The sequence below is a fragment of the Meles meles genome, chromosome 18 (genome assembly GCF_922984935.1).
Source record: "Meles meles chromosome 18, mMelMel3.1 paternal haplotype, whole genome shotgun sequence".
NCBI classification, from domain to species: domain Eukaryota; kingdom Metazoa; phylum Chordata; class Mammalia; order Carnivora; family Mustelidae; genus Meles; species Meles meles.
Genome location: NC_060083.1, coordinates 19,860,202 through 19,880,805, shown reverse-complemented (window position 1 = coordinate 19,880,805; position 20,604 = coordinate 19,860,202). Strand labels below are relative to the sequence as shown.

General features: G+C 57.1%; 4 protein-coding genes across 4 annotated transcripts in view; 3 read left to right on the top strand and 1 right to left on the bottom strand.

The window, feature by feature from the left end:
* Positions 1–3,323, top strand: part of PSMD11 (proteasome 26S subunit, non-ATPase 11) — a 28,197-nt gene extending 24,874 nt beyond the window's left edge. The window contains exons 10-14 of the mRNA XM_045985712.1: positions 353–478; positions 896–931; positions 1,188–1,239; positions 1,522–1,664; positions 1,779–3,323. Coding sequence (XP_045841668.1) covers positions 353–478; positions 896–931; positions 1,188–1,239; positions 1,522–1,664 — 357 coding nt within the window. The 3' untranslated portion in view covers positions 1,779–3,323. The remainder of the gene's footprint in view (positions 1–352; positions 479–895; positions 932–1,187; positions 1,240–1,521; positions 1,665–1,778) is intronic.
* A 3,953-nt stretch (positions 3,324–7,276) lies between these two features.
* CDK5R1 (cyclin dependent kinase 5 regulatory subunit 1) lies at positions 7,277–11,637 on the top strand. Its single transcript, XM_045986622.1, has 2 exons — positions 7,277–7,411; positions 7,726–11,637. Exon 2 carries the CDS (start codon positions 7,868–7,870, stop codon positions 8,789–8,791), a length of 924 nt encoding a protein of 307 aa, XP_045842578.1. The 5' UTR covers positions 7,277–7,411; positions 7,726–7,867; the 3' UTR covers positions 8,792–11,637.
* A 1,325-nt stretch (positions 11,638–12,962) lies between these two features.
* MYO1D (myosin ID) overlaps positions 12,963–20,604 on the bottom strand; it is a 339,305-nt gene continuing 331,663 nt past the window's right edge. Inside the window, exon 22 of the mRNA XM_045986348.1 lies at positions 12,963–15,339. Within this exon, the coding sequence (XP_045842304.1) occupies positions 15,183–15,339 (157 nt within the window). The 3' untranslated portion in view covers positions 12,963–15,182. The remainder of the gene's footprint in view (positions 15,340–20,604) is intronic.
* On the top strand, positions 13,578–14,852 carry LOC123930115. Its single transcript, XM_045986349.1, has 2 exons — positions 13,578–14,350; positions 14,693–14,852. The coding sequence occupies exons 1-2, from the start codon at positions 13,578–13,580 to the stop codon at positions 14,850–14,852; spliced, it is 933 nt and encodes a 310-aa protein (XP_045842305.1).

Here is a 20,604-nt window from a genome sequence, read left to right as displayed (position 1 = left end):
GGCAGAGGCTTAACCCGCTGAGCCACCCAGGCGCCCCGAGAACTGCTTTTGTAGTGGATTTGGCTTTCAGGTTGAGCTGTTCGTGGGGCTTACACGGTTTGAGCTGTCAACACAAGGCTTTCCTTCAGAAAGATGGTGCCTAGAGAGGGCTCCATCTTTTAGTTCCTGATGGTTCTTTTCTGCCTTATAGCATAGCTGTAAGGCTATGTTTTAGCTTTTCTTTCATCTCAAATTCTCTAGAACTTGAGTCGTTCATGTATTTACGAGGTCCAGCAGACTACTTAGGAAGCCAGGAGTGGTGTGGCTTCAGGGGCTTCTCTGTGCCAATGTCTGTGACCGTCTTTCTTGGCAGGCCCTGACAGATTATCGGGCAGAGCTCCGGGATGACCCAATCATCAGTACACACTTGGCCAAGTTGTATGATAACTTACTGGAACAGAATCTGATCCGAGTCATTGAGCCTTTCTCCCGAGTTCAGGTAAGGACCCGCCTGGGGACTCTAGTTCTCTGGCTAGGCGTCCTCTCTAGTCCCCTTGCTTGCCACACCAATGCAGAACAGGAACTTGCTTCCAAGACACTCTCTGGTGGGCAAGAGGCTTGGGCTTTTTTTGACACAGGAACAAGAGTTGAGAGAGTGCCATGGGGTGCAGGCTGGTGAGATTGCCTCTGCTTGTCTGCTTGTGGTAGATGTCTGTGTAGGGGGGGTGTGGGCTGGGAGTGTGTATGGTCTAGTGATGAGAGGCAGGCAGAGGGACAGAGCGGGAGAGGCCTGAACAGGACCCAGGAGAGTTTGCTCCAGGGGAGACACAGTCAGCAGACATAGCCGTCACACCCCCACCCTGCCCCTAGGAGGAAGTGGGACTCTCAGTGTCGCTGTCTCTGCCTTTTCTTGTAGATTGAACACATATCTAGCCTCATCAAACTCTCCAAGGTAAGGAGTCCTGAGCTTGTCTTGGGGGTAGGGACGGGGAAGGGGGCATGTGGAGGCGGTTAGCATTTCCACTCAGTGGGCCTTGTTGGAAAGTCCTCAACTTGGTAGTGTGGAATGGGGACTATGAGCTCAGAGTTCGAGTTACATCGTTGCTGTTTTGTTTACAATCCATTTGCCCTTTTACACAGAACTTTCTTGTCAGTGTGATCTTTGACTAGTGGATACCCGTCCCTTTAATCATGTGCTTTGGTTTTAGGCCGACGTGGAAAGGAAATTGTCACAGATGATTCTTGACAAGAAATTTCATGGTGAGTAAAAGTGGTGAAGCCGTTGGCACACGAAGCTCTTGCTCATCTTGAAAGGAAATGTTCCATTTGTTTCACCTGGTGGCTCCCTGGGACCCTGGGCCCTCTTCTCTCCCTGTGAGATGAGGAGACTGCGTAATAAGCATGCGCAGATGGAACACGGAGGTGATTTCTGGTTCTCCTTTCTGGAGAAAAGGAGGCAGCTAGGGAGTGGGTGGGCGGCTGTTCAGGTGCCTTTGTGTCTAATCCCCTCTTTTACCTGGGTTGCCCTTGTGTTTCCTGCAGGGATCTTGGACCAGGGGGAGGGTGTCTTGATTATTTTCGATGAACCCCCAGTAGATAAAACTTACGAAGCTGCTCTGGAAACAATTCAGAACATGAGTAAAGTAGTGGATTCCCTCTACAACAAAGCCAAGAAGCTGACATAGGTGAGTGCTGGCTCCGGACCGGGACCGGGCAGCGCGTCTTCGCCTGTCGAGACTGAAAGCCTCCGGGCGGCCTCGAAGCTTCCCCGATTGACACTACTCTGTCTTCTCTTGCAGAGTTGGATCCGTAGCGGTCCTTTGGAGAGTGTGTGTGGCGGGAGAGTGAAACCTTTGGGGAAAATGCTAGGAGATTCTTTTTTCTTTTTGTTCTACTTTTCGCTCGGAAAGTTTTTAAATCCTCATTTGGTGCATCTGTATTCCAGCCAATAGGTGTGCCAGTTTTCATGTAATCTTTACTGGCCCAACTTGGGAGTGGGGAAATTGCTTAAAAAAAAAAGAAAAAGAAAAAAAAAAGGTTATTCTAAATAAAAGGAAAAAGGCTTACACTACCTAAAGCTGTGCTCTCTGCCTCCTGGGAGAGGGCCGCAAAGCCAGGTGCCCCGCCAACCACTGGGGCTCCCGACCCACCTGCTGGGCGCCACCTCTCCTCCTCTTCAGAATTGGGTGTTTGCCTGACCATCAAAGCAACGACTTTTTATTCTGTTTGTACTGAACCAAAACAAACAACTGTGTATAGACTGCTATTTTCTTTTTTATTTGAAACGAGGCGTTTCGGTGTTCTTTCCCCTGCCACATGGCCTGTCACCCGCCCTTCCCCCCCACAACGGCTCCAGCAGACTGGCCAGAGGGCCCGCCGCCGCCGCCACTGCACCTGCACGGCTCCGCGCCGACCTGTGGAGGAATGCGGACGAGGCCAGGAGCTAATGTCCACCAGGGCCACACGGGAGCAGTGTGGGCCCTCAGGGGGCCTGCTGTGCATGTGGCTCTTTTTAACACAGTAAACTAGATTAGACGTCAATGTTTTAATTGCCCTTCTCCTCCGCTCTTCTCTCTGTCCTTTCTCTTTCCCCTCTCGACCAGGAGACCATCCCATGTCTCTCTTCCTCCCTCCTTCCCCTACAGGGGAGTCAGGCTGTCTGAAATCCATCAGCTTCTCTCCCTGTCCCACTCCTCCTCCTGCTGTCAGATGGATTTAGTCTTTTTTTAAACAAGTGAACATTGGAAATGAGACTGTGGGGTGTGGGTTTTTCTTTCTTGCTTTTTTTTTTTTTTAAACCTTTGTTGTTGGGTTTTCGAGCAACCTCATGTCCCCCTCCCAGGGAGCTGCTTTATTTACCTCTTAGAAACTGACCGGCTGGGAGGTAGAGCATTGTATTTCAGCATGCTTTGTTTTATGATAAGGTCGTGTAGTGAGGCTTTCGTGCCATTTGGGCAGGTAAGCTTCTGCACCTCTGTCGTGCCCAGCTGTATTCCTTCCTCCTCTCATCCGTCTTCTCTTTAACTCCTCCCCTCATGCCTCCTCCTGCTGGCCTCCTTTTCTCTTTCTTTCCCTCAGATTATCCTTCCAGGTTTTCGTAATAAATTTATATTTTGTAAAAGGATTTTGTTGTACCAGGTTTTGCATCCTCACTGAATCTGACTGGCTTTTACTTTCCTCTCCAAAATCAGGTTTTTGTTCTCAGCATCTCTCCCCATCATGTCCAGTCACTGTTTTGGTTTTGGCACCATCAATATCAAATGTACAAACGGTTCTTGCTAACCAACACCAGGTATATCTGATGTTCAGATGAGTTCCAATAAAAACAATTTTTTTTTCAAAAAGTGTCCTTTCTTGAGTGCTGGAGGGCTTCTGATCAAGTCTGCACAGCTCTGTAGCCTTCTAGACCCACCAAAGCTCTGATACATCATTTGCTTTGTGGGAAACCTTAGATTTGGGGTAAAGTGGAGGGCTTTGGGTAAGGTGGTCAGTGAGGTCTGAAATGGGAAGGGTGTGCAGGGATCTTTCTGGTTTTCCAAGGCAACAGGGTCCGGTGAGGACAGGGGGTTTGGGCTGGAAGAGCCTCTGCTGCTTCCTTGGTAGGGAATTGTGCTATGAAGGTTCTATGAGGTCCTACCAGTGCAGGTGCCCAGAGAGTCCTTTTAGTTGTGGTCTTGTTTTTAGTTGAAATCTTCAAAAGCAGTGATTTTCATTCTGCCCCTCAGACCCTGGCAGCGGTTTGAGGGGCTCTGAGGCCAAGGGGGCAGGGGGAGCGCTGACTGCCAGCTCACTCCAGTCCCAACCACTTTGTTACTCTATTTCAGTTCTGTAGAGTCTCTGTATAGTTTCACTTGCAGGAAGAATTTTGCTTTTTGCTGACCCTGCAGCAGAAGAGGGGAGGGTTCCCCAAGCATAGGGCAGACCCAAGGCTCAGTTGGCAGCAGCCCTTCCTCTGTTCCCTTTGTGGGTCTGACGATCTCTAGACCTGTGCTGTCCACTGTGCAGCCACTGGCCACACGTGGCTGTGGAGCCTTCGACATGGGGCTAGTTCCAAGTGTGATGCATTGCAATTGTAAACAAACCAGATTTCGAAGACAGTATGAAAAAAATGTAAAATAGCTCAACTTTTTTATATATATGTTGAAATATTTTGAGCATAATGGGTTAAATAAAATATATTATTAAAATCCACCTGTTTCTTCCTTTTTTTTTTTTTAATAATAATGTGGCTACTCGAAAATACTCAAATACCTGTGTGGCTTGCATTTGTGGCTCACGTTATATTTTTCTGGACAGTGCTGCTTTAGACCTCCAGGGCTGCTTTCCCTCCCTGGCCTCAAGTAAGCTGGGGCTAGGCACAGTTGAGTGGGCCTGGTGGCCAATAGTCTGGCCTGGGCCTGGCTTCCTCACCTATGGACCCTTCCTGGAACCAGGAAGCCTGGTGCCAAGGGTTTCTTGTGTGCTAATGAGACCACGCTGGTGTTTGGGGCTGCCTCTGAGGCACTTGGCTCTGGAGCATGGCTGCGTGCTCATTACATAACCTGTGCTGCCCAGAAGGGCCGCTAGATGCTGCTCTGTGATCCCTGAAGAACAAGGCATGGCTTCCTCAGAAGCCAGGGCTTAGCCCTGCTTTATTTGGAGCCCTTTCTCGAAGGTAGCCGGCTGGGGCCTTGTCTTCTCTTTCTCAGGGTGGCGTGGGGATGAGGCCATGCAGAGGACAGGGATTCTCTGGCGACACCTTGGAATACCCGCCCAACAATGCAGATAAACAAGCAGGCTGGCCCTTCTGGCAGCTAGAGATAGGCTATAGGCTGAACAGGCTGATAGATGGTGGGGTTCGGAGCTCCTACCTGCAGTTCTCAGAAGACTGGGAAGAAAACAGCTCTGCTTCATTCAGCTGGGTCTGCATTCTGGGCCTAGATTGTGCCGTTTCTGGCAGAATCTGCCTTGCCTTGCAGTTGGAGCTGTGATGGGAGCTTGGGGGGGTGGTGATGGTGAATGCCTTGAAACACTGGGCACAGCAGGGGGGTGGACAGGACTTCCAGACAACCCTTTTCCTCAGTCACAATAGCAAGTGGGCCGGCAGTTCACATTTTGTTCGTGCTGTGCTGCAGACATGGCTTTGCCTTTGGCAAGTAGTAATGCAAAGAGCTCTTCTTGAAGGTGCTTGGGAAGGCTGGGTGGACGATGGTGAGAGAGGATACCAGTGTGGCCAGACCGGAAAAAGTCCAGGCAAGTGCCTGCTGCTTTGGGTTGGGAAATGAAGTGGGGGAAAGTGGACCTTGGCACTGCCTTCCATGAATTGGAATAGCTAGAACTGAAATTTGTAGGTACAGGTAACAGGGTGGATCTAAGGCGAGGCTTACAGACTTCGATATCGAGGCATATTTTGTGAAGTGGAAAGCATCTAACCTCTGCTCAGCACCAGAATCTGAAGGGGACCTTGAGAGGCAGTGTGGACAAAGGCCTACTTGGGAGCTGGGCCTCTCCACCAGGGGCTGGAGGGAAAAAGGCTTTGCCTTGGAGACAGAGAGTCATTGGGCCAGGGGACCTGGAGTAGATTACTTCAAACTCCTTACTCTCCTTCCTGTAAGGAAGGAGGCAAGTTGAGGACCCCTGCATTTCAAGAGCAGGAAGAGGTTGTACACGGAGAAACATCAGGAGGGAAGAGCCATTGAGCTAAGGGTTAGTTTTCATCTGAGTTGAGATTCGTGGGTGTTTCAGAAGTAGCCCTCTGGGTACACAATAATGCATTTTCCATTATATGGTCACCAAAGTCTTTAAAGCTTTCAATTGCCACTGTTGACAAAGAAATTGCTGGGTAGTACATATACACATTCTAGCACTTTCTGACTCGATAGCAGCATTGTTTTGTGTAGGGCCGTAGGCAGCACTGGCAGAGCTGGCCCAGGTTGACAGCCTTGTGTGCTGGAGTGGCTTAGAGTCCGGGAACTGGTGGTTAATCTGGATTACCATTTACTTATCTTTTGGTCTAGAGGTGATAAGCTGGATGAAGATAGGTTTTGACTCTTCTGGTTCTCCTGTTTGTGCATAACTCTCAATCAGTTTCCAGAAGCAAACTAAAAGAAAAATGAAGAATGGCTCTTGTGAAGGATCTGAATTCTTGTCTTTGAGAGGAACAGTTCTTACTGGAATAAGAATTTTACAATGACTGGCACCACATCTACAAATGATAACGTGGTTAGCATGAAAAACATCGAAATCAGAGGATCAAAGCGTTGGAAAAGCAGTGGCTTCAGTTCTACTATAACTGGAGGAGGGCCACTGGAAATGTCGAGATCACGTTTGTGAAGGATTGGCCCATCTCTGGGGCAGCGGCCCACCCGGGGGCCTCAGAGCCCCGTCCCAGGTGGGTGGGGGAAAGCCAGTCACTGTTACCTGGACCAGCCCAGAACTGTCTACGCCTCTCTGGCCTGATTTTCTATTTACCCGGGCTCCGGCCCTTTACCTGAGGTGCGGGAATACAGGCCCCCGTGGGAGGAGACATGAAAGTCGATGGGACAGTCCATCAAGATGCGAGTGGCTTCCGCAAAGGCTTCGCCTCCGCCGGTTCGGGGCCTTCCTCCTGGAGCTTCCAGGCTTCTTTCCCGGGGGACGAGGATGTTAATGGAAAAAGGGATCTCGGGGCCCCGGCTGGCCTCCGTGGATGGCTTCTGCCGCGGCAGCCTCGGCGCGAGCGGGCCGCGCGTCGCCAGGGCGGAGACCCGGCGGAGCGCGCCCCCGCGGTCCGCGGCTGCGGGCGCCGCGGCGGGAACAAAGGCAGCACGTGTCTGGGCGGGGCGGCGGGCGGGATCGGCCCTCGGCCCCGCCCCCGGCGCACCCCCTCCCGTCCCCCGCCCGGCCAGAGCTCGGTTGCGCGGGGCGCCGGGGACTCTCACGCTGCCGGGCGGCTGCTGGCGCGGCGGCGCAGAGAGGGCGGCGAGCGGTGCGGGAGGGGCGGCCTCGAGAGGCGGGGCGGGGCCGGTGCCGCGAGTACCCGCCGCCACCGCCCGAGTCCGGGTCCCAGATGGGGTGCGGCGAGTAGAGGCGCTCGGGCTCGCGGCCGTATCCCTGCCCGCACCGCGCGCGGGGGCTGGCGCTGACGACCGCGGCGGCCCGGTTCCCAGGCCAGAGCAGGCCAGCCCGGGCCGGCGCGTGGGCCGCGTGCGCGCGCGCGCGCCCCCGACAGGGAGGCCTCTGAGGTGCGCGCCGGGGCGGGAGCGGGAACGGGAGCGCGGCGGCGGCGAAGGCGGCCGGCGGGGGGCGGGGCCGCGGCGCCTGCAGAACCTTGGACAGAAGCTCCGGAGCCGCCGCCGCCGCCGCCGAGCGCGAGCCCCGCCGAGCCCTGCCGAGCGCCGGGACCGCGGGCCCGAGCCGCGGCGCGCATTGCGGAGGGAGGGCGCGGAGCGCAGGAGTCGCTGCCGCCTGCCGGGTAAGCCTGCGCTTCGGAACCGCCAGCTGCCCCTGAGGAGCCGCGGCCGGGGTCGGGGCCGCGCGCAGTGTCGAGGCGGGGGTCTCCCCCACCCCTCCCCCCGGCCACCTCCCGCTGCGCCCGGCCCCCTCCCGCGGCTGTTCGGACCGCAGCGGCCGCGGCCAGGCGGGCGGGGGTGCCGCAGTGGAGGCGGCCGGGCTGCGGCGCGGGGGCGCGGGGCCGGGGCCAAGTCCGCGGGGGCCGCGTTGGCCCGGGTGGAGGAGCGCGGCGCCGAGCCCCGCCTGGTGCTGAGAACCATCTTGTTTTCCACGCAGATCCGAAGGGGCAGCACGCGCCCCCGGGAGCGCCCCCGCCTCCTGCCCGGGGCCGCCGCGGGCTCGCTGAGCTGTTCTCTCCCTCCGTCCGGCAGGCTGGGCGCGCAGGGGCGCGGGCCCCCGCCCGGCGCGCAGCGGCACCATGGGCACGGTGCTGTCCCTGTCCCCCAGCTACCGGAAGGCCACGTTGTTTGAGGATGGCGCGGCCACGGTGGGCCACTACACGGCCGTGCAGAACAGCAAGAACGCCAAGGACAAGAACCTGAAGCGGCACTCCATCATCTCTGTGCTGCCGTGGAAGAGGATCGTGGCCGTGTCGGCCAAGAAGAAGAACTCCAAGAAGGTGCAGCCGAACAGCAGCTACCAGAACAACATCACGCACCTCAACAATGAGAATCTGAAGAAGTCGCTGTCGTGCGCCAACCTGTCCACGTTCGCCCAGCCCCCACCGGCCCAGCCGCCCGCACCCGCTGCCGGCCAGCTCTCGGGCTCCCAGAGCGGGGTCTCCTCCTCCGTCAAGAAGGCCCCGCACCCTGCCCTCACCTCCACAGGGACGCCCAAACGTGTCATCGTCCAGGCGTCCACGAGCGAGCTGCTGCGCTGCCTGGGCGAGTTTCTGTGCCGCCGGTGCTACCGCCTAAAGCACCTGTCCCCCACGGACCCTGTGCTCTGGCTGCGCAGCGTGGACCGCTCGCTGCTCCTGCAGGGCTGGCAGGACCAGGGCTTCATCACGCCTGCCAACGTGGTCTTCCTCTACATGCTGTGCAGGGATGTCATCTCCTCCGAGGTGGGCTCGGACCACGAGCTCCAGGCCATCCTGCTGACCTGCCTGTACCTCTCCTACTCCTACATGGGCAACGAGATCTCCTACCCGCTCAAGCCCTTCCTGGTGGAGAGCTGCAAGGAGGCCTTTTGGGACCGCTGCCTCTCCGTCATCAACCTCATGAGCTCCAAGATGCTGCAGATCAACGCTGACCCGCACTACTTCACGCAGGTGTTCTCCGACCTGAAGAACGAGAGTGGTCAGGAGGACAAGAAGCGGCTCCTCCTCGGGCTTGATCGGTGAGCCCTGTGGCCCACATCATGGCTCAAGGATTCCATACATTTTTAAAAAATTATTATTAAGCAAATCAGATTTTGTGTACAGTATGTGTCTAGCAAAGCCACCGAGGGCCTCTCCCTTCCCATCGTCTCTTAGGGTTTTCTTCAGCCCTGCCAAGAACTCTGGGCTCTTTTGAACTCCTGAACCTTGTGCAAAACCCAGAAGATGTATTCAGAGCCACCCGGGCCGCTGATCTCTCGACTCTGGGGAATTCAAAGGACTGAGCTGCCTCTGCGGCCTGTGTTCTTGCCGGACTGGGGCAGGTGAGGCTGCCCGCTGCTGCTCCTGGCATGGGAACCAGAGAGGGGCCTCGGGCCGGTTGGCCCAGGGAGCAGTTGGCATTCCCGGTTGGAGGTCCTTTCCTTGCTCTTGCTTTGGGTCATCCATTCTCCCAGAGGCCTGTGGAGCTGGCCATCCCGACCGAGCCCCGAGTAGGGTTGGGAGGCAAGGAGCCCACCCCCTCCTCTTCAGTGGAGGAGAAGCTTGGCCTGGTACAAAGATTGGGACCTGTCGTTTGACCATGCACCACCCTGGTTTGCTTTTTTCTTTTTTAGGGAGGAGGGCTTTCCTTTAGTGAAGACAAGGACCTTGCCCCCTAGTCCCTTTAGCCCCTGCTCCCAGCCGTGTTGGCAGTGTTGGGTTAATGAGCTGGTTTGATTCATTAAGGTCTTCGATTTTGGGTCCCAGCAACAGGGGTGGGGTGCAGCTAGGGACAACTCCTTTCCTGGGTGAGTCTTTTCATTTGACTAATGCAGCTTACTCACCCTGTGGTGATGGCCAGGGCAGCTGCAGGTGCCCATTACCAACAGCCTGCCTTCTGGGCGGGTGGGGTTGTCATGCCTGAGACCAGCCAGCGCCCACCCAAGGGCTAAGGCCTCTTGCTGGTGCATGACATTCGTTCCGCAGAGTTGGGGTTGGGGGGGGTGATGTCAGGGATCAGGGCGATGTGGTCATGATGTACCCCCTGTCCCTACCCTTGTTCATTTCAAGCTGTTTCCAAACAGTTCAGTTTCTTCTGAAGACGAAGCCTTGCCCTGCAAGGCCCCATGAGACCACTAGATCTTGGGAGACAATTCCAAGACGGGCGTCGCGCTCCTGATTGCTTTGGAAGCCTGCTGAACCTGTACCTGATCATTTGCAGCTGCTGGTTTGGGTTTCCACCTCACCCTAGTGGCTATGAAAACACACCAGGTGTACTTAATCAATTTCCTTTCTAACTCTCCCAGATTGATGGCTTGGGACTTGGGAGAGGATTGGGAAAAGGAAGCGAACCTTCCTCGGTGGCCCATCACTCCAGCTTTGGGGAACAAAGACCAATGTGAAGGTGCTCTGGGGAGTCCTTGCTTCCAGTCCCCATGCACCCCACCCCCTCCTGGGGAGTGCTGGGATAGGGGGCTGGGGGCAGGCAGAGGGGCCTTTGCCCTAGGATTAGGTTCCAGGTGGATGCTGATTTCAGCCCGAGCACTACTGAAATTCACCCGAACAAGAGAAAGCTGTGAAACCCGGAGGTCCCAGTTTAAAAGAGGCCTGGAGGCGAGCTGCTGGCTTTAGGTGTTCCCAGATAAGAGGGGGAGAGCCCACCTCGACTGGGATCGAGTTTGCCCCAGCTACGCCTCGGGCCCACGCTGAGCCTGAGCCTTTCCCGGGACTGCCAGATAATCCCGTGTGGAGCTGGAAGGAACCTGCTGGAAGGATCCTGCGGCTGCTGGCACGGACTTCTCAACGCCACCGCTTATTCTCCTCTCGGTCGGAGTTGTCCCACAGCCTGTCTGTGCAGATACCGCCGCCACGTGTGACCCGAGGTAGGAGGCCCCATGGGGGCAGAGGCCCTGGCGGCCCGGAAGAGGGAGGTTCGGGAGCCCAGTCTCCAGAGGAGGGGCGCGCGTCTGTAGTCACTCTTTCTCGGAGGCGGCCGAACTTGGCCTGAGACTGTGTGCATCGGTTGCGTCCCCAGGATTCCGGTTTTGTGTGTTTCCTTCTCTTTCTCCGTATTTATTTTTCTATTTCTTGGAGGAGGTGCAAATTTCAGGAGTGGCTGGGGGACCAAGGCAGCCAGTCTCCGGCTACCCCCCCGACCCCGTCCCGTGTGAAGCCTGCGCCGTCCTCCTCTGCACCCTCGTGCTGGGCAGTCCTGGGGTGCAGGGGCCGCTGGACTCTGTGCAGGCAGTGAACCCATTTGACATGCTGCTATGAAGACTACTTTTAGAACAACAATTAAAAAAAAAACTAACTTACGGAAGAGAAACAAACAAACCCTTTATTCTTTCATTGTTGCTTTGACAGTGATCTCGTGCATGCGAACCGGGAGCATTTTGTGTCTTAAGAAAAATCATCTTAGAACAGATGGCCGTGAACATTACACCCGTCCGCAGTCACGGGAATAATTGTTCAGGATTTGGCTTTTCTCTTTTTCTTGTAAACCTGAAGGGTTGCTATCTTCTTTCCATGCAGTTCTTAGAATTTAGTTTTGTTCCAGCAGTTGTTAAACTTGCAATGAGAAGAAAATGTGCCATTTTTCCCCCACTCAGAATTATTCATCGCTGTATATTTGAAACTGCTAATTACACGTGCGGTGTATGTTGGTTCTTAGTGCAATTCGTTCGTAGTTATTCTTTGACCAAACCGTGGGTATTGTTAATATTAATTTATATTTGTCTCGTTTTGTATGTATGTGTAGTGTGTTTGTAAGTATGTGTGGTTTATAATCTGACAAGGTCATGAAGCTCAGTTTGGCTGTAATTTAATTCCCTCTCCCTTATTTTTATTTATTTTTGTACTGTGCTGATTAAATAAAATGCACTGACCATCCATTCCGTAGGCCTCTTGTCATTCACGAGCAGGCTGGGGGCCCGTTTTAGAAATGATCCCTGCGCTCGGAACCGTAATTGGATTTGTATCGTGGGGAGGGGCTGGGTGGTGGGGGGAGGGCAGGGCTCAGGGAGAGGGCTTGCCTGGTGCGTTCAAGTAAAGGTGATTAAGAGAGAAGCGCAGGTTAAGTCAACTAAGGCTTAGCTGGGCCAAGGGCAGGTAGCAGGTGTTGCTCCCCCGAGGCACTCTGGGCTTGGCTTGGCAGAGCTGGGTGACTGGGACCTGTGGCCAGGGGGCGAGGATTAGGCCCAGGCTTGGCCCCGGGAGGGCTGGTGTCTTGACTCCCGCAGGGGCACCAGGTCTCGGCTCCCTTCGGGGAGCTTGGCTCTGAGGCTGTTGCCCACGTATCCCTGGCCTGGCTCTGCTCAGCACCCATGGCCCAGAGACTTCCTCTCTGGCCAAGTGGCTGCGGAGTTGTGTCCACATGGCTCAGGCCTGCCACTGTAGCTGGGTGCAGGTTTGTTTCCAAGAGTGAGGAATCCAACCCTGCGGCTCCCAGCCCACGATTGTGGCAAGAGTGGGGCCCCCTACTGGCGGTACTGCCAGCGGTCCTGGCCCCTCCTGCCCCCAAGCCCAAGCTTCAGGGTTTTTGGGCAGCGTGAACTTGAGCCTCCCCAGGGCCTGCACCCTGTGGTCCCACGGTGCCCTTGGACGCCAGGAAGGCATTTCCACCGAGCTTGCCCTGCGGGAGCGGTCTGCGTTGTGACGGGGGCCACGGGCTCTTCTCCGGGCCTTGCCTCGGTCTGAGTCACAGAAGCACGTTCTTTGCCACCAAGGACAGTGAGCGAGTGGGGAGCTGGGGGCTGGGAGGTTCTGCCCTCTCCGCGGGGGCCTTGCTGACCTGCCCCCACCCAGAGAGGTTGGGATTTCTCCTGCTCCTTCTCCTGCCACCCCCATCGTCCCCAGCCAGCCCTCCCGGGGAGAGGCCTCCAGCCGCTGTAGGCTTCTGAGCTCTTCCTTCGCAGAGAGCTGAGACGTGCTCTGACTTCAGTCAACACCGCGCCGTGAACTTTGAGTCTGAAGTCGGACGTGCAGGCCTCAAAATGGTGGAACGAAGTGCTTTGATTGAACTCTCTTGCCTCCCAGCCTTCCCACTGAGTGTTCAATATTTTCGTTGAAAAGCCTCGGTAAATTAGCCTCCATTTTACCTTATTTGCGGTTAATGCTCCCTCCCAGCCTCTGGGGCAACAGCTGATGTTTTACCAGCTGGAGTGTCACAATTGTAGGTCTAGTTTTCAATCACAGATAAGCAGGACACCTTTAAAAATAAGATTTAATGCTTTATTGCTCTTGATGGTAAATCAAAATATGCTCTAGAAATAAAGTTAATTTAATGGAAAATAGGAATAAACGCAGCAAACCATAAAACTGCATTTAATTAGATCAAGAGAAACACTTCATTGCATACAATCACTGTGTCCTCCTGCTCACCCCCCTCCCCCAGCACCCGGAGGCACTGCGAAGCTCACGCCCTGAAGGCTGGAGCCTTCCCCAGCTGCCACATACTGGGACTTCTGTTAGGACATCAGGAAAAAGTGCTTGTCCACTGGCCCTCGGCTGCAAGGGGCCGAGGAGCCCCAGGCAACCCCGAGAGGCTGCACGAAGGACCCCACCACCCACCCTCCTCCCCAGCCCTGGAAAGGCACATCTTTTGGCATGTTTCGTTTTGGTGCATCTAAAACATACATGTGCACGTCTCTAGCGTAAAGCAACAAGTTTGGGGAAATGAGTGGAAAGGAGAGCAGGCGCCATCCCAGGGAGGATGGTTCGGCTAGTGTCAAGGTGATTGGCAAAACTCCGCCGCTGAACAGGCTGGTGGCGCCTCTGTGCGGGCAGGCAACTGACCAGGCTTCCAGAATGAGAAAGGCTTTCTAAGGACTGGATGCCAAGAGGGTTCTTTGTTGCAAATTGCACATGGTGCAAAGGTTTTGCGTTTTGGGGGCCATGGGGAGTCAGGCAGGGGGGTGTGGGGAAAACCAGGCTGCTTGTTGGGACCACCTGGCGCGTCAGCCAGGTCATGGTGGCAGGCGCTGGGCCAGGCTCGGCGGGGGGCAGGGTGCTGCGCTCAGGCACTAGTGTGTGTTGCGGAGTCAGGGTGGCAGCGCGGGAGCAGGGGGAGGTGGTGGGAGGAGGGAGTGGGCAGCATCGTGGGGGAGTGGCAAAGAAAGTGAGGAGAACGTCAGCACGTCCCTCTTTCATCTCCCGATGGTCTCCTCCCAAGCTGTGGGCTCCCCCTCAGCCTCCTCCCCACATGGGGTGTCCCAGGTCTCTCCTTTTAAGTCTCCTGGCCTGGGCAGCCCACGCTGCTCAGGGGCTTGGGGCGGCGTCCTCAGCCGAGGCTCAGGAGCAGAGCGGTCTCAGGAAGCATCCTGCTGGGCCCAGCCTGGCAAGACAGTGGCACTCTCCTGGCATGAGGTCTGCAGGCCCAGCCTGGGCCCCAGCTGCGGGGGGTGGGGGGGTATGCAGGGCTGGGGGGGGCATCCTGGCCTGGCCTGCAGTGCCAGGACCCCCCACTCTGTTTCTGTCCCTCTGGCCCTCTGGCCCTGGTCCTTGTTCTCCAAATGTGTCTGAAACAGAGGTGTCAGAGGGGAAAACTTTAGACACCCCCCCCCCCCGCCACCTGGAGTGCTCCCTGACCATCTGGAACTCCGTTTTCTAATTGGTGCTCCCGCCGGGAGGGTGGGCACAGCAGACACCGCATCCGACGTGCAGCCCCGAGTGTTGCACACGTCACTGTGTGACCGCCACGGGCACAGGCCATACAGTTAAGATGGGCCTTGGAGCACCTGCTCTGCTTTTTCCCGGAGAGGTGGCCTGTGGGCCCGGGGGGTGGGGGGCAGGGGGGCGTGCAGGCTGGGCCGCCAGCTGGGCATGGCTGTTCTGGCCAGGGGCCGAGGGGCCGGCCTGACAGGTGAACCTGCCTCCCTGATGGCTCTGGCTGACTGCTGGGGAGAGGGGCCCCACCGAGGAGCTCTGAGCCAGGGCCCCTTAGGGGAAAGGGCTGGCGGGCTTATGGAGAGAACAGGACTATATCCCCAGCTCATCTCCAACGATCTCCCTCAAACCCCCCCAGGGGAGCATGTTTTGGGTAGGGAAAACTGCATCCACCCCTTGTGGGGTCAGGTGCGGGTCACTGGGTCAGGGCACACGGACCTGAACAGGCCAATGGGGGAGGGTGTGGTGGCAGGGGCCTCCGCCGACATTGAGTGGCCTCTGCGGGGAGCTGTGGTCTGGGTGTGAGACCAGGGGTCTGTGGCAGGGCACGGGGGTCTTTGGTTTGTTGAGTGAGGGCTGTGGGAAGTTGGGGGAGAGGAGGATGGAGACCAAAGGCAGAAAACCAGCAAGAAAACCTCAGGGGAGGAGCCCTGGAGGAGGCAGAAGAGGGGCTCGGCCCAAGCACGGAGGACCCTTGTGAGCTGATTTCTAGCGGGCGGTAGCGGGGAGTCAGCAAGTCAGATGGGGGCGGCAAGGCCTCCCCAGTGAGCGGTCAGTTCCCCGGCACGCTGAGGATGAAGCCGGAGCGGTTCTTGGTGAAGTCGGGCTCGGGCTGGTTGATCCGCGTCTCCACGGAGACCGTGCACTTCTTGCCATGCAGGCTGCACTGCACGGGGTTGGTGACGTTGACTTGAAGGTGGCGCTTCTCACTGGAAGAACCAGAAAGAGAAAGACCAGACAGGCAGTTAGCAGGCGGCCAGAGTGGGGTGAATGGCCCTGGCAACCCCTGGGCCCACCTTGTGCCCAGCTCCTCAGAGTCAGGGGCGCAGGCGGCGCCCTCGGACAGGGTGAGGCAGCAGTGCAGGCGCTGGGCCGCAGAGCTCAAGCCGGCAGAGAGTGGGGTTGCCCCGGGGGCACCCAGCCTGCTGCGGGGGACCAGAGCTACGCAATGCGGCACCCTGGCCTGTGGCTGGGTACCCGGTCACTTGGGCGGGAAAGGTCAGCAGGGGGCTCGTCAGAAGGGGCACGAATTTCTGATTCGGGGCTGCTGATCCGCAGTCTGTGGCTGCAACAGGGAGCCCTGGGAGGCATGTGGGGGTGGTGGGGGACCTGGAGATTCTTGCCTGGGCTCCGCCTGCTGAGAGAAAGGTCTCCCGGGAGTTTTGCCCAGTACGGGGCCCAGCGGGGAGAACTGGGGCTGACTCCCGCTTTCCCAGCACCCTGAGCGGGCCCTCGCCCACTCGGGGTCACTGAAGGCCTGCTTGGTAGCTGCTCCCCAGCCCCAAGGGCCGGTGCACCTGTGGTGGGCTGCCACGCCGCAGGCACTCCAGACGTCACCTCTTTGCCAAGCGGAGAAACAAGTGCAAAGCGGCAGGCACCTCCCGTGCGCTCACGCACAATGGCACACACCCCCCCAGTGCGCTCACGCACAATGGCACACCCCCCCCAGTGCGCTCACGCACAATGGCACCCCCCCCAGTGCGCTCACGCACAATGGCACACCCCCCCCAGTGCGCTCACGCACAATGGCACCCCCCCCCCAGTGCGCTCACGCACAATGGCACACCCCCCCAGTGCGCTCACGCACAATGGCACACCCCCACACCGCGGCTCCTGCCCCTCAGCTTTCTCGGAGCCAGAGGTGCAAGGAGGAGGGCCTGTGTTGGCCGGGATCCCAGGTGCTGGGTGGGCTGGCAGGGCACGTAGCTCGCTGTGCCCAGGTGTGTGCGAGGTGCCTTCTGGGCACGTGCTTGGCCCGAGGGGAGGCGCAGCCCCTCTGACGCGGGGTCTCCGCGCCACAGCGGGGGCTTCCCAGCACCTGTCTGCACTTGGCCAAGGATGCCCGCCTCGGGCTTCCTCCTGCCTCTTCCCGGCCTGCCTTCTCCCTGGTCTGTCCCAGAGGCAGACCGCGGAGCAGGAGGAGGCTCGTGGTTATCACTTGTGGGCATTAAGTATCTAATACTTAATGTCTTGTCAGCTGCAGCTAAAACCTTGGCTTAGACAGATATTTTTAACTAGACTTGGACATAAGTAGAGCCCAGCGGAGGCAGTGACTCAGGCACTGCTCTGATCTGGGGGAGCCAGGGCTGTTGTGTGGGGTCTCGGTGTGGGCCCTGCGCTCCCGGTCCCCACCGTCATGCTGGCCCAGGGCAAGGAAAACCCCCCTCACCCCCGCTGCAGCCCTGCCTGTGGCTGCAGATGCTTCCAGGACCTGGATCCTGCACCTTCCCCGGCGTAGTCCGCCTCCTGGTCCCTCTTGTCAACCTGGCACCGCCTCTGGGTCCCTCTGAACTGGAATCACAACCCCTGGGGATGTCCCTCTTCTGGCTCTGGTAGAAGTGTCCCCTTTGCCCTTGCCTGGTGCTGGGCGCATGTCTTCCCTCAGGCACTGCTGGGGACAGGCCCTTGTCCCCCGCTTTCTGCATCTGTGCCCCCTCACCCACTCCATGGCAGTGGGGTCTAGAGAAAGTCCTCAGGACATGGCTCTAAAAGGGCCACATTCCAAACAAAGGGGGGGATGGTACTCACCAGCGACCCCCATGTTCTCAGGTTTGTACCACTGGGACATGCTACTTTCAGTAGGGTCCTTCTGACTCCAGCCCTCCCCAGCCCTGAGTTCGGTGTCCACACAGTGTGGCCCCTGACTTCACTCTTCCTCCCTCTTCCGGGCTCTGGGCATCTCTAGCATCTGCTCTAAACTCTCAGTGCAGGGGTGAGGCTGGTGGGAGATGGAAGAGCAACCGGTTACGTAGATCGCAGAAGGAGTCACAACGGCCCAACTTCACCTTGTAAATGAGCCCCCCGGGTAGGGGCTGTAGGAGAGAAAAGGCTCCAGGCAGAGAACCAGAGCTCCAGGCTGCTGCTCCCTATGCCGGGCAGGGCTGGAAGCATCTCCGCTAGCCTTTCTAGCAGCCGCAGCCCACGGTCTGGGCTCCACTTCCAGAATGCGAGTCCTGGAGCGCAGCGAGGGCCCTTATAGGGCTCACGAGGCGCTGGTGTGGTGAGCAGGCCTCGTGTCCCCTGCTCTGCACGCCGCTCCCTGCCCCCAGCAACACAACTCCGCCAACTCCAAATACTCATACAGGCCGGGCTCACTGCGGGCCGAAGCAGGCTCAGCCCGTGAAGTTCATCCCAAAGGGAAAGTGGCCAGAGAGCCTGTACGATGGGAGGTTCTGCAAGGGAGGCCTGCCCCTTAGCAAAGGAATAGTCTCTTCCCAACGTAAGTGACAGTCCGTGCCGCCGCTCCTGCTCCTTCCCTCGGCATAGCCCCGAGCGGCCCTGTCCGGATTCCCAACCTGTCTTCATGGGGTGCTGTGGGGCGTGGGCAGAAGTGGGGGGCGAGGGGCGACATGTGATGGTTTTAGGATAGAACAGTGTGGGCTGCAAGGAGAACAGCCTTCTGGTCCTCAGGGCTGGGCTGGGCAACGCCTGCCGGCGCTGTCCGCACACAGCCACCGCCGGCGGACAAAGTGGGAGGGCGTGGATGGAGTCTGGCGGCTCCTCAGTAAGTCACACAGAGAATCATTACCCCACGACCCAGCAATTCCTCCCACTCCTGGAGACACGTCCAAGACAACTGGAAGCAGAAGTTCACACAACATTTACCAGAATGATTGCGGCCGCTTCACTGACAATTCACAGAAGGCAGAAATCACCCAAATATCCGTCAGCCAATGAAGGGACGGAGTGGCATATCCGCGCAGCGAAATATCGCTGAGCCGTAAACAGGAAGCACTGACAGGCCCCAACACAGAGGACCCTGGAACACATGCTGAGAGAAGCCAGACACAAAAGACGTGTGTTGTGTAATTCCACTTGCAGGAAACGCGCAGAACACCCAAATCCACGGGGATAGAAACAGAGGGGTGGGGTGTGGAGGGACTGCTTGAAGGGTATGGGGTTTCCTTCTGGGGTGACGAGAATATTCTGGAACTAGACAGCAGTGATGGCTGCATAGCACGGCGACTGTACTAAACTTGACTAATGGTAAATTTACGTTCTGTGTATTTTAAACCACGATAACGAAAACAAAAAGTGGATTCCTCTGAAAGACTGATCGGGACTCCTGGGAGGTGTAGTTGAGTATCCGATTCGGCTCAGGTCAGGATCTCAGGGTGGAGGGATGGAGCCCCAGCGTGAGCTCCGTGCTCCATGCAGAGTCTGCAGGCGAGCCTCTCCCTCTGCCCCTCCCCTGCTCATGCGTGTGCGCATTACAATAAAATAAGGAAAAAAAATTTTTAAAGATTTTTTATTTGACAGAGTAGGAACACGAGCAGGGGGAGTGGGAGAGGGAGAAGCAGGCTTCCCACTGAGCAGGGAGCCTGATGCAGAGCTCGATCCCAAGCCCTGGGATTATGACCCGAGCCGAAGGCAGATGCGTAACTGACTGAGCCACCCAGGTGCCCCTATACAATCTTGAATAGAGGACAAATAAGACCTTGCCCTCAAACTGTTTTCTTTTTCATCTCACACTCAACCAAAAATGGCTCTAAGACCAGCAAGGGGTTTCTTGTGCTTGTTTTGGGGACAGAGCAGTAGCTGGGTTCCAGGGGCGGCCAGGAAGTGGACCTTCTGGGAGCATCAGCTGACCTCTCCGGCTGGAGCTTCACCACACTAGAAATCTTTAGAGCACTAGAGTGACTTCCTCATCTTTTTAAGAAAAGGCAGATTTTATAGATGGAGGCGGGGTGTCTCCCTCCGATGGCATGCCAAGCCCAGTGACAGCTGCCGCTGGAGGCTGGCGGCAAGGGGAGGGCTGCTTTCCTCCCCGTCTTCTGTTACAGGATTTAATGGCTCAGCAAACTTGGGGACTTTCATCTTGTTTCATCTGTTCCAAGCCATCACTGCAGGCAAATGGCCTTTATCGAATTACGTTCCTTCATTTTGCATTTAGACGCCAGTCCTCATTAGGGAAATCCCTGGGTAAATGCAAGACCCCAGCAACGGGCGTCCCTGCATGAGCTGTGGGGTTTCTTTGTAGGTCCTGCACAGAAAGGGGCAACCAAAGTCTCCCTGGGAGCTGAATCGGCCCAGAAAGTGTCCACTCCTGTCCAGCCCCCTGCAGCTGGGACGGGGAGATTCCCACCCACCCAGAAACGAGCGGGCCACTTTCTCAAGGGCGTTGCCGGCATTCCCCATCAGAGGGGTGGTGACCCCGTTTGGATAAATGCGCTCTAAGGGGGAATGAGGGGGTGTGGGGTGCAGTGCTGTGCCCTGGTGAGCACGTTCTCTGGGGGCCGGCGAGGTGTTCCCGAGTGTGAGGCTAATGCGACCTGCGCCCTCGGGTTTGCACACAGGATGTGGTGGGAGGAAGCTCGCCTTGCACCAGACGCAGGCAGGTCGTAAATAGATGCCTCTCCAAGCGGTGACAGGTATGGTCAGCATTTCGTGCAGGACTCCCGGGGCCCAGAGTCAGGCCCTTCTCTGTCTGGGTGCCCCTAGGATACAACGTGTTGGCTTGGGTGGTGGCTGGGGACGCACTACCGACAGGACAGCCTGAGCTTATGTGTGCAGCTGTCTCTGTGCGTTTCGCGTCAGGAAGCAAGCCCCACTCTGCTGTGTCAAACCACACAAGGCTAGTCTTTCAAAACCCGACTTTGGGAAATGCTACTTCTGTTTTTCTTGGGGCTGAAGGGCTACTCGGGTCGGGGTCACTTGTAAAGCGAGACTGAGGCCAGCGTCCCTGGTCCTGAGAGTGGGGTATCCCAACTCCTGGTGTCCCGAGTCCTGTCTGGGTTACTGCTGGTGAGGTATGGGGTCACCATTTTTAGTTAGAAGAGAAAACTTCCCTCGTCACGACACCGCTCTCGGCAGGCAGCTTGTTCTGCGGCCCCATGTCTGCCTCCACATCACTGAACAGAGTCTGCTCCCAGGTCTGGTGGGCAGAAACCCACGTCCCCTATTTGTGGCCCTGCCTCTGCTTTCTCCTCGCCGATCATTCTCCCTGGCCAGCTGTCTGCCCGGCAGCTCTTCAC